This window comes from Macrotis lagotis, chromosome X, assembly GCF_037893015.1.
Source record: "Macrotis lagotis isolate mMagLag1 chromosome X, bilby.v1.9.chrom.fasta, whole genome shotgun sequence".
Lineage (NCBI taxonomy): Eukaryota > Metazoa > Chordata > Mammalia > Peramelemorphia > Peramelidae > Macrotis > Macrotis lagotis.
Window position 1 is genome coordinate 403316089 of NC_133666.1, and position 12785 is coordinate 403328873.

The following is a 12785-nucleotide window of genomic DNA, read 5'->3' on the forward strand; positions in this document are numbered from 1 at the left end:
ATCACCCAAGATGTAGAGTATGAATAGTACATTTGAATTGATTATAGCATATATAAAGACTATATTGGTGCTTATGCTCCTTTACAAACTTGACTTTAGAGAAAAAGTTAATTTTCCAACAATTAAACTCCCTCTGCCCATCAGCTGACTTAGGCTGTTCACAGGCTTTCTGGAAGGTAGGTACAAATTCACTGATCTTTGCTACACACTGAATCATTCCTCCAGAGACAGGTTATGTCAACAATCCATCAATCCTGACAAACTGGTGACAGCGGATATGTTTGCAGCAGTAATTTCACAATTGTATCCTTGAGTTCTTTGATTCTTTTTCATGGTATAGCATCTTATAATTATTTCATTTTTCTCTAGTAGGTAACCAAAAATGATTTCTCTGGCCTCTGAACTTTAAAAACTTTTTTGTTTTGTTTGTATCATTTTAATTTCTCCTTCTTGTAACAAAGATTAAAAAAAAGAGAAAAAAGCAGTTTGACAAAACCAATCAGTAAATGACTGAGGCTTAATTGTATATTGAATGTTTTTAACAAAAAAATCCTTTCTGAAATTATACATTTCATGAGGGAGACTTTTCTAAAGAAAGGTTAGTAAAACTGAATTTGGGCAACTTCTAATTTTTTAATTAACTGACAATTACATGATTTTTTCCCCTATTCTTTGCAGATATATATATATATATACACACACACACACTTGTGCATTTGTATAGAAAAGGGGAATGACTGCAAATCATTTGAATTTTTATTTCACTTAATTGTTTGGCGTATGTATTGATGGTCAACCATAAATTGATTGGGACATATAATACCATTTCTGAAACATCACAAAATGTTTCTTTTTGAGTCTGTGTAAGTGATTTTTCAAATTAATGTAGTGATTAAGCTAAAGATTTTTCAAAATCCTATTGATTAGAGAGGCAAGAGCAAAGAAGGGCCACAGATTTAAAACATATATTTTTGCCTAATGAAGTGATTTCTGTATATTTTGAATATTTTATAATTATTTGTATGTGCTTTTTTAATATATTCTTCTTTTTTTTCTTTAAGATGATACATGTTGATGCCACCATTATGAACCTTCTAGCAGAAGATAGCCCTACTGAGAAAATGAGCACTTTGATCATTCAGTCTTTTGAACTTTAACTTTTGACTGGAAATGACCTATAGGCAATGAAGACTACTTCCTTTTTCTGCATTTTTACTCGTGTGCATTCTGGGCACGTGTTGATCGCTGGTTCAGTCCAGGCAACTGACATGCTTTATTAATCATACAAGTATTAATGCAGGTGTCAGGAAATGTCAAAATAATTCCATTTTTTATTTTTATTTTTTAAAGCTTTTGGAAAATGTCCAGGGCCTCCATGTATTGTGCAATAACAATGACTTCTTGGCAGTTTTGAGACATTCATTGCTGGCAATGGATGTTGTTAACAGGAAATGTTTTACTCCTGCCTCCAAATGATAAATGCATGAAAGGGCCTATGAAATGAGCTTATCAGTTATAATGGGATTAAAAATAAAGTGAAGGATCCATCATAACTTTGAAAGTCACCTACCATTTAATATTTGGATTCTATGCACTGTGATCCTAAGTTAGCAGCATGAATTAACATGCGTGTCTATAAAGGACTGTAATGAAAGATCATTGCATATTTATTGAATTGTTTATAAGCTGTCAAATTGTTTTGACATGAAAGGTTTTTAGAGTAACATTCGCAGAGAGGTACAATATGTTATCCCTATGGTGAAAAATTAAATACATTTGTTGTATATAGTTATTCAATCTCCGAAGTAAAGGTATGAGTAATATAGGGAATGAATGGTTTAATCAAGGCTTTATTTTGGAAGTAAGAAAGAAAATGGCAGTGATCATTGAATTGCTGCAGTCCATGATTGGGCTTATAATTTGTAAGCTTTTTTCCAAGTAGATTATACTCTGTTACTTCCTGCTAGCCATCAGCATGAGCCCTGCTGCCTTCACAATATTTCATTTATTTATGTTTTTCAAAAATCCATACACCATTTTGTTTGCGGTCTCATTTTTTGTTATATTGTAAGTCAAGTTTGAATGTTGCAATATTTTAATTGAAAGACATTGTCAAAATATTTTCTTGTAAATTTTCTTTATCTGTAAGCATCATCTTGTCTTTTAATCCTGTACTATAAAGAAAGAAATACACTTTTGACAGAGGCTTAATGTTTTGACAAAAAAGTGTGGACATTTTTATTTAAGTTTGAACAACTAGAGTATAAGATGATATTTTTGCTTGTCTGTTTCATACAGCTCTAGTTTTTCCCTTTTTTTGTTGGTAGTTTTTCAGAAGCCTTTGCCTTTAGATTACTTTTCTACAAAAAAGAAATGTTGAAAGGTTCAGTTATTGTCACTAATATTGTACTCTAATGATATTGCAACTAGGTTCTCTCTTAAGAAAGCACTTAATGTATTTTATAAACTACCTTTAACACTTATGCAAAAATCAATTTCTACTACAATGTTTTTTACTATTGCCTTATTGTTGCACTATAAAAAAATATAAATCCTACGGTGAATATTTGCTTTAATTTGGACATTTTAAAAAAAAAGACAATTGACTGAAAGTATTGAAACATTACCCCAAAAGAACTAATTCTAAAATTGGCAAAAGGTATTCTAAGTACTGTTTTTAATCTGTATAGTAATAATATTTTGTAGCGTTGTATATACTGTTAATTACATAAAACCTTACACTTAAAATTTTAAGTGTAATTGCTGAACTCAGGGGTGGGCAGACCTCATTTTTGCTGTAGACATGTTGAATTTAAAAAAATGTGGCCAGCAAATTATGGCTATTGTTAATTTAGCAACATTGCTAGTTTGCAACTCTCACTTTTTCTATTAAAAGTTTGCTTTAGGTCTCATTTAGCATTTAAAACTGTGGTGAAGCTAGATGTACACAAGTTCTCAGTGATCTTTATACAACTTCAACCAGTTGGCCTGTTTAGAGCCAATTATTTTTAATGCTTTGGAGCTACTATAATTTAGTTTTTAAACTACTTTTAATATAAAATTTTGCAGCTGTAAATTAGTTAAATTATGTATTTTCATATTTTATCTGACTGCTTTATAGTACTGGGTGACTTGACCCATCATTTCCCCCAGATCTTTCCATTCTGCTGAATTCTCTCTCCTATGTTAGAGATATTTCCTGTGAAAATTATTCACCAAAGGATTTAACTTTGCTATATTGTAGATTAAAAGGTAATATATGGTCTCATAGTAACCTTTTGGTATAAGCAATATTTAGATATGCTTCTCCACCTGCAGTCACCATGAAATGGTTTAAAGTGTAAATGGAAAAAAAAAGTTTTAAATGACTCAGGCACAATGAAAACTATGATTTAGAGAAAGAAGAATGTGGTGTAACATATTAAAAGAACAGTGAAAAGTCAGCCACCCATAAAATAACATAAGTGATCTGGTTTAGAATTTTATTATTCACAAGAATTTAAAAATATTTAAAGAGCAAAAACATTAATTCCTTTACATCTTGTTTGCAAATTTGGTTGTTGATAAGTTGGTTTAGCAAATATTTTGTATTTACTGTATTATGAAATGAACTGGTTTATTCACATCACTGTCCTAAATTAGGGCTAAATAATTGATTGTTTTGTGGTGAAAAACAATAGCATCTTATGTTAGTAATTTATTTGCCTACTATATGGAAACTTCACATCCAGATGCTGTAACCAGAGTACCAAGAAAATGTATATAATGTTAAAGAATGTGCTTCCCTCCCCTTTCTATCTATTCCAAGATAAAGGCACTATTTGTTGCACAGATATGTAGAAATAACTTTATTACTTAGCATATGTATTTTTTTGGAACATTCTTCTAGATTGCCAAATACTTAGCTAGTGCTACTTTCAGCTTATACATTATTTATGCATGCTTAAATCATGAGCATGGTGCCCTTTCAAAAAAGCATTTTAAATATGTCAAATAGACATTATTGCTAACATACAGACAGTAAAGGGTGAGGTTGCATTCACCTTCCCAGGAAAGTAAATTTTTTTTAGAACATTTTGGGACTGTTCTATAAGGATCTAATTTTTGCTACTAAAGGGCCTTTTATAATATATTAGTGAGTACAGAAAGCTACCTTTTCTCCTAGAAGAAAAGGCTGAGATCTTAAGTATGATGCAAATTCATTTGTGGAGGAGGAAATGTCTTCCATTGTCTTGAATAGATCAATATTTGGCACAAAGAATAAACTAGAATATTTCATGAATAATTCTCTGGGGTTTTTTTATACCTACAATAAAATATTTCCAAAGGTTGGATGCCTATGTTGGGCATATACTCTTCAGAGTCTAAAATAGGGACCCAGTGGCTGCTTAATTGCTCCCAAACCACACCAAAGATAATAGAATCATTGAAGTTATTTGGAAGCAGATGTTCACAGTTCATGTACACTATTACAACTTGTTGCTGATAATTCAACTTTTAAGTACCTGTTTCCAAGAATTAACACAAAAATTGTTCAGATTTCTTGCTAAAAAACAGAAGAGCTAAGGAGAGGTAATGTTTGTTTAATCTGTTTTAAATAAAGAATTCAGTGTCACTAGTTCTAAGTTTTTATGATTCCTGCTGCTTATATTTCTTGACTTCAGTTTTTATTATGTTCTCTTTGAATGCTAGCCATTCAATATTATACAGTTTCGATTTCCTTTATACAATATTTATCTGGTGTTGGGGAATGAAGAATGTCATTTAAATTAATTTTTCTGATAAATGAAACCCACCCAATAATTTGTTTTTCTTATTCTTATTTGTGTTCTAGATTATTAAGTTAAAACTTTTTGTAGTTCCCTCAATTTTTTTTATAGAATTGTTTGAACTTATACTAACTGATGTTTGAGTTCGTGTTCTCTTTTTTTTGTATGTCCTCTCAAATTCCCAGTCTTGCTAGTCTTGAATCATCAAATCGGCTGTGTGCGTCCAGTTAGTGGAACTTGTTAGAATCATGTCTAAAATATGCCTATGAAATGAGAACCTCAGTTTCTCTTAGGAGGAGACTGCATATAGTTTATATAGAATGCTAGACTTAAGAGTTAAGAAGACTTGGGTTCAAATTTAGGCACTTACTTGCTTTGTGACCTTGAGAAAGTCATTTAAGTTTCTCAGAATCATTTTCCACTTTAAAATAAAGGATTAGGACTTTCTAGTTCCCTTCTCAAAATCTATGATTCAGGAAGCTTTTAACACCCTTATTAATACATATATTTACTCAAAAGATGTGCATTTATGATCATAGTCATTTGACATTTGGGAGAAAGCTAGGGGGCACAATGGATAGAACACTGGCCTTAGAGTCCAGTCGAATGGGAGTTAGAATCCAGCTTCAGACACTTGTGACTCTAGCTATGTGACCTTGGGCAAGTCAGTTAACCCTGCACTTAATCCAGGGTCATCTCCAGTTGTTCTGATTCTTATCTGGCCACTGGACCCACTTGGCTCTGGAGGACAAAGGTGAGGCTGGTGACTTAGCATAGCTCCCCCTCATTCAAATCTAATTCATATACTTGACATGGCAACACCTCCCTTGGTGTTATGGTCTTCTTTTAGAATGAAGGACAGATATCAATTTGACACTTTGATATTCCTAGAAATGTAAATGGCTTGCCAAGTGATTCCTACAGACCCCAAACCCTTAAACTCAAGTCTTTTGTGTCTCTTATGCTCTTGTATTTTTTTGTATCATATTTATTTATAAGCTTAATGAGAACAGGATCAATGCCTTTTGTTCTTGTTCAATAATTTTTTTATCATTGTGACTCCATTTGGGATTTTCATGGCAGAGATATTGAGGTGGTTTGCTATTTCCTTCACCAGCTCATCTTATAGATAAGGAAACTGAGGCAAATAGAGTTAAGTGACTTGCCCAGGATCACACAGCTATTAAGTGTCTGAGACAACTGTGCCACCTAGCTGCCCTAGTGCCTTATCTAATCTTCTTGTTTATTTCCCTCTATTATCATATAGTAGCTATTATTAAGAAATAATTGAATTGCTTGAAGGTCACATGACTAATCAACAGCTCTAAAACCTTTTTTTTTTTTTAGATTTTTGCAAGGCAAATGGGGTTAAGTGGCTTGCCCAAGGCCACACAGCTAGGTAATTATTAAGTGTCTGAGACTGGATTTGAACCCAGGTACTCCTGACTTCAAGGCCAGTGCTTTATCCACTACACCACCTAGCCGCCCTTCTAAAAACTTCTATGCATGACTCATACCACTCCTCTAGAAGAATACTGTGGCTTGAACATACTTCCTTTTCAAGTACCATCAATCAGGTGTAGAGAGGGCAGATATCTTAATTCTGTGTCTCTCAGAAACATTCAAGGAATGTGACTTATGTAAAAGTAATCAGAAATGCAGTTCCATCTTCCAACCTGGTATGATGACATTTATCAAGTTGGCTTGGATCTGCATGAACTGGCTTGGCACCTGTGCCAACTAAAGAATTTTGTAATCACAAAAATATTTCAAACTTATGTGGTTCATTGGATTAAATTGTGGATCAGATTAAATATTTGACAGCTGATAGAATATATATTTGATCTGAAATAAAAATGGATTCACTTTGATATATACAGTAATGCATTTCATCTTTGCTTTTTATATTATTTTTAAAACCATTCATGATGTGGACTGCACAGCTTTTATACAGAATGCTAAACTTAGTTAAGAGTTAAGGCTTGGGCTCAAATTCTACTTTAAAATAAAAGATTTGAACTTGATAGCCTAGTCTCCAAAATCTGATTTCATTTATTGATCCCAAATTGTATATATCATGAACATGAAGTTTCTAAAAGGTTCAAGCTTTCAATTGATCAGATATCTTATGCCTTGCAATTAGAAGTGAATAAAGAAATCCTGTCCATGTAGTGGGTATATAAACTTAATTTACAAAGTACATATATTAAACCTAGAGTCTAGAATGCTGTTTTAAATTTTATTTAAGATTTATTTGTTACATATATAACAATATAGTTTATTGATTTACTACAAATTTATTAATTTCAACTAGGACCTCAGTGCAGGAAAATAATCCTTTTACTCCTTTCTAATTGTTTCTCTGCTATTCTAAAACTTGTCATCTTTCTTCAGCCTTCTTCACCTGAGAACCATATCTCTTTACCAAGAAGAATAATTTTTTTTCCTACATTCCCCTCTTCCATCCCCATTTTCTTTATTTCAGTCTCAGATTTCTTACATGTATTATGTTCCTATCCTTCTCTGTCTTTTCTAACAGGTAGTCCTCTTTCATTTATTTTCAATCTATTCTTACCGATTATTAACCTGTTGCCCACAAATATGTCCAAGTTTTCCCCCTTCTTAATAAATTCTCTTGTGTCTAGACCTACTCTCTCTTCCAGCTGTTGCCCTATATCTCTCTTTTCTCATGGGAAATTCTAGGAAAATCTGTTGCTTCCACTTCACAGCCTCCCATTCTCTTCTGAACCTTTTGATATCTGACCTCATACCTGAAATTGTTCTCTTGAAAGTTAGTAATGATATCTCAATTATCAAATTCAATAGCTTATTCTCAATCATCCTGAACTCACTGCAGCATTTGGCACTTTTCTGCCTTCTCAGCTACTCTCCTCTGGGTTTTTGTGTCAGTTCTCTCTAGATTTTTCCACCTGCTTGTCTGACTGCTCTTCATTCTCCTTTTGCTAGTATTGGGCAGTTTTATGTAGTCATTAGTCCTGAACTTGGAGTCAGGAATACCTGGCTTTGAATTATGTTTTAGATACCAGTTCTGTGACCCTTGACAAGTCATTTGACCTACTCTGGACTTGTTTCTTTACTTTAAAAAAATGAGGGAGTTGGACTTTTGGCTACTTAAGTCCCTTTTAATTCAAAATCTGTTTATCATATGGAAAACAAAGTGATAGGAAAGTTAAATAGAGATTACTGAAAAGGCCAAGTGGATTGCTAATTGATCTTGCCAGATCTTCGCCAAGGCTCAACAGAAATCTGGAAAGGTTAAAAAAAAAGCAAGCCCTTCCCCAAATCTCCTTAAATTCTCTCAGTATCCTTGGGAGGGGTGGTGACCTGGGAGTGACCCAAGTCCCGCTTTGGAGATTTTTGGGGGGTGGACTCTTCTTATGGGTGGTTTCCAGCACCTGTGTCTGCAGGCCCTGACTGCCCCAACTGAAAGAGTATGCAATCCAGATCAGATTGAATGTCAGGTCCTTAACTATGCAACCAAAAGGTTTATAAAATTTGTCTCCCAACTGCTCTCCACTTTCTTTATACCCTTGATTCCCTGCTTTATGATAAGACTCGAATGTTTTTATCCTTGTTTCTTTCATGAGCTTCAGGCACACATTGTTAAGTGTTGTTAAACGTTTGAAACTGGAAAGTATATTAAACTCATTATAACCAAAACTCAATTCATCTTTAGCCCTATATCAGTTTCTGTTCCAAATTTCCCTTTTCCTATTAAGGACATGATTATTTCTGTCACAGATTTAACTCAGTCCTCATAAACTAATCAGTTGTTAGATCTTGTTTCTACCTCTGTATCTCACATGTGAACCTCTTCCTACTTAAACATTATCACTTTGCCTAGACCAGGGATTGGCAAACCGACCTATAGACCAAACATCCTTTACTATTTTTACATAATTATGTTTTGAAAATTTTTTTGATTGTGTTCTTCTAGGGGGCCTATTATACTTAAGTTTTGTCTAAGCTTTTTGCCTCTGATATCAAAGTCTTTTGCTTGTATACAGCTTGTGTATATTACTGCATTTTGCTTTTCTTTCAGATTTTCCTTCTTTTCAGTATTCCCAATAGTCCTCATTTTTTATTTTTTTGGTAGAGACCACCTTGGATTCAAGGAGTTTTGGAGTTTTTTTTCCTGTTCTGCTAATTTCTTAGTGCAGGTCATAAATTCTACTTTTTGTTTTGTTTTTAGCTCCCTTTCAGATTCTGGTTTATTTCTTGAACTATTTTGGGACATCCTGCTTTGACAGTTCTATGCTGTTTTGAGAATTTACAGAGTTCTGTTTCAAGGTTCAGTCTATTTCGTCTTTGGGTATTTTGAGATGTTTGCAGTTTTTTTTTTTTTGACTGTCTTGTTATCTTCCCTTCTGATTTGCTTTTTGATTTCTTTTTGATTTACCTGTTTGTATTCAATCTTAGCTGAGGTCTTTTCCCTTCAGATCTTTGGAGATTTCAGTATTTTTTCCTGACACATCACTTACTTTGATTCCTATTGCTTTAATTGTAGGTTTACCTCCCTGGACTGGATGTCAATACTGTCTTAGTCTTCTCCTATGTTGAAATCACTTTCCATTGGCTTCAATCTCAGCCCAGTGTCTCTTGTTGGGGGAGAGAACCAGAGACCTCAGCTGAACAGAATGCATCTCCCTTTTCTTTTCTGGCTCAGTCATACATAATGAGATCCTATTCTTTTTGGATCCTTATTTCTCCGGCTAAGCATTCCCATTCAGTGAATACTCAGGAATACAACCTTCTTGTACCATCTCATCTCCTGCATATGGCTGGGCAGATTTACAGGGTGAGAACAAAGGCAAGGTAGTCATGTAGGAATTGCGGCAGTGGGGAGATTGCTGAATGGTTCCTAGAACATAGGACAGTGGGTCTAGGGAGGTGGAGTACAGAAGACAGGGCTGAGTGGATCAGGAATTGCCATTCTCCCCTATTAAATCCTAAAACTGTGTTTTTTGTGGGCTTCCTGGTTTGTAGAGACAAGTTGCTATTCTGTTTATGGAACATATTTCCTCCTGGGGAGGGTGCTTTTGAGAGTTAATGGGGGGGGGGACAATGGGAAATGGACTATATATCTAGTTTTTCACATTGTTGGACCTAGAACTGACCACTCAAAATAGAACAGGATAAAAATTGGGTGAAAAAGCAGAATCCAGTGGTTTGTTTACAAGAAATACTTGAAACAGATTCACAGTTCAAATATGTGTCAACAGTGAAATCTTTTCTGCTTCAGATGAACTAAAAAAGTACAACACAAAACAGGAAGAAATTAAGAATAAAAGAATATATATTTACATGCATGTATATAATTTCACACAATCCACCCCAAAATATTAATAATTGAACATGCCAGAAATTATGAAATACTGCCAAAGCAGCCCTAAGGGGGAACATTTTTTTTTTATCTCCTAACACTTTAATCAACAAAAAAGAAGCAAAACATTAATTGGGTATATAACAAAATAAACTAGAAGAAATTTTAAAATGACAGTAAAGCAAAAATAAAAATTCTGAGAATTGTTAAAAGGATTGAGATAAAAATTAAATTGATGAATAAAGATAGGGGCTGGTTTTTTTTACAAACCAAACCAAACAAAAACCATTAATCTAATTTCCATCTTCAAAAATGAATGAAGAGAATTCATAAAAGACTTGTCTAAGGGGCGTCTAGGTGGCGTAGTGGATAAAGCACTGGCCCTGGAGTCAGGACTACCTGGATTCAAATCCAGCCTCAGACACTTAATAATTACCTAGCTGTGTGGACTTGGGCAAGTCACTTAACCCCACTTGCCTTGCAAAAACTTAAAACAAAAATAAAAATTCCTTTAAAAAAAAGACTTGTCTAAGGCAAAAAATAATTTGAGAAATGAAACGGGTCAATAATTACAAAAAAATAAAATGCCTAGAATAACAATAAGAAAGGCAAGAATTAATTCAATCTCAGAGAAATTTAACAAGCCATAAAAATGAATGATCAGAGAAGATGACTCCAGGAAAAAAAATGATTTAGTAAGAAATTGCATCAATCTTATCAAAGAACAAATATAATACTGTATAAAGACCTATTTGCAAATATAATTCATTAATGATCCAAATATAATCTTGATAAAATAAACCAGGAAATGGTAAAAGAAAATTATAGATTGATAACCTTATTTATAATTTTCAAAGAGGCTACAACAGTGCATAAAAATTTTTACCAGGAATGTATGATTAGCTAAATATAGGGAATATTATATATGTGTAAATATAAATACATTTGTATGTGACAGTACTAAAAATCTTGTGATCTCAATAGAAGCAGAAAAAGCTTTTGACAGAATACAATTTTATTCAGTCTACAGGCATTGAGTGCCTGCAATGCACCGGATCTTATGATAAGCACTGAACTTTACAAAGAAATGCAAAAAAAAAAAAAAAAATAGTCCTTTAAAAACACTTGCTGTGGATAGACTTTCATTTTTGAAGATGACCAATGATGTGTGTGATGGCTTGCTTGTGAAATCATCAGCCTGAAGACAAAAGTCAGGATGACTGGCCATGACACAGGATGCAGCCAAAGACCTTGATGTCTTCCCTTTCTGATTAACCCCTTTAAGTCTTCCAAGCACCTGCTGCAGCCACCTTCATGGCTATTGAAACAAATTTTTATCATCTGTCCATACTCCTGGGGGAAGTTTTCACATGTTTGGGATAGAGATCCCTTTTAATTTCATCATGGGTTTGGGGCCTGTCAGTTACCCTCCACCACTAAAAAGGAGACTGATAAACAAACACAGGCAACTCACCCCATAACCATCTCAACAAAGATGTAGGAAGAACATCTGACTGAAAAGTGGCTGGGAAATCCAAGCAAAAAACAAATTTTTCTAGCCTGGAGAACATGAGCCAGCAAGTAATTGTGTCCTTCTCATCCCAGAGTTTCAATGCAGCTACAGCATGAACAGGAAACCTGGGTCTAGGTCCTGGACTTATTTGCCACTCTGGTCCAGGGCAAGAAGTGGTCACATCTTGAAGGAACAAGATGAGGAACATGGCACTGCATTGCTAATACCCCGATTGACTTAGTAAGGGACCTGCAGGTAGGTGAGGACTTTACTGGGCTCGGGAGGTAGTTTCAGATCCAACATTGTTCAGATGAGGTCTGAGTCAGTGTAACAGATAAAAGCAAGAACTCTGCGACACTCCCTAGAGGAGGGCAGGGACTAAAACTCCTGAGAACCACCTGAGGACTGTAATTGAGAAAGCAAAGGAGAGAGCTCAGACCAAGGAGAAGTCTTGAATTATGAGTTAACTCATAAGTTCTATAACTTCCAAGTTATTTTTATTTTTGCCTTATAAATCAGCAGACTACAAATCAGTGTTTGATTTATTGTTTTGTGGAGTGTCTAGACTTAAGAAAGTGATGGAGAAAATGTTGATAATGCAGATTAAACAAAGATACTTTTTTCCCCTGGAGAGCTAATTAAACATTTGTCAGCATATTGATGGATGGAAAGGAGGAGAATTTATCCCACATAATTGATATACACTGGAAACAAAGTAAAGACTGACAGATTGCTTTCCATGGGGAGGTGGGGGGGAGGGAAGTAAGATTGGGGGACAAATTGTAAAACTCAGTATCTTTAATAAAAAAAGAAAGAATAAAAAAAAAATTAATTGATATGCACAAGTAGTAAGGAAGGAATGGAAGGGAAGAGTTTGTAAAACCCAAACTTCACTTTAAACTGGTAAAAAGTAAGTTGGAACATTCAAAAAACACAATGTTGAGTAGAAATATATTAAAGTCATAAGGAGGGAAAGAGAAGTAAAACAAACTTATTTTGGAGGATGAATCATAAAGGGGCATTTAAATGGAAAGCACAGAAGGGTAAACTGATTAAGGTCTTGGAAAAAAGAAAAGAGCACTGATGCTGAGCACACTCATCTATGTAAAGGGGAGTAGGGAACAAAGTGAATAAAAAGTCTAAATGAATTAGACTGAAA

At 34.2% G+C, this 12785-nt stretch overlaps 1 protein-coding gene across 2 annotated transcripts in view; it reads left to right on the forward strand.

The window, feature by feature from the left end:
- UBE2W (ubiquitin conjugating enzyme E2 W) overlaps positions 1 to 12350 on the forward strand; it is a 113294-nt gene extending 100944 nt beyond the window's left edge. Inside the window, exon 5 of one of the 2 annotated variants that reach the window (XM_074203679.1) lies at positions 1062 to 12350. In XM_074203679.1, coding sequence (XP_074059780.1) covers positions 1062 to 1157 — 96 coding nt within the window. In that variant the 3' untranslated portion in view covers positions 1158 to 12350. The remainder of the gene's footprint in view (positions 1 to 1061) is intronic. The other variant, XM_074203680.1, reaches the window with a different exon arrangement.
- The last annotated feature ends 435 nt before the right edge of the window (positions 12351 to 12785 follow it).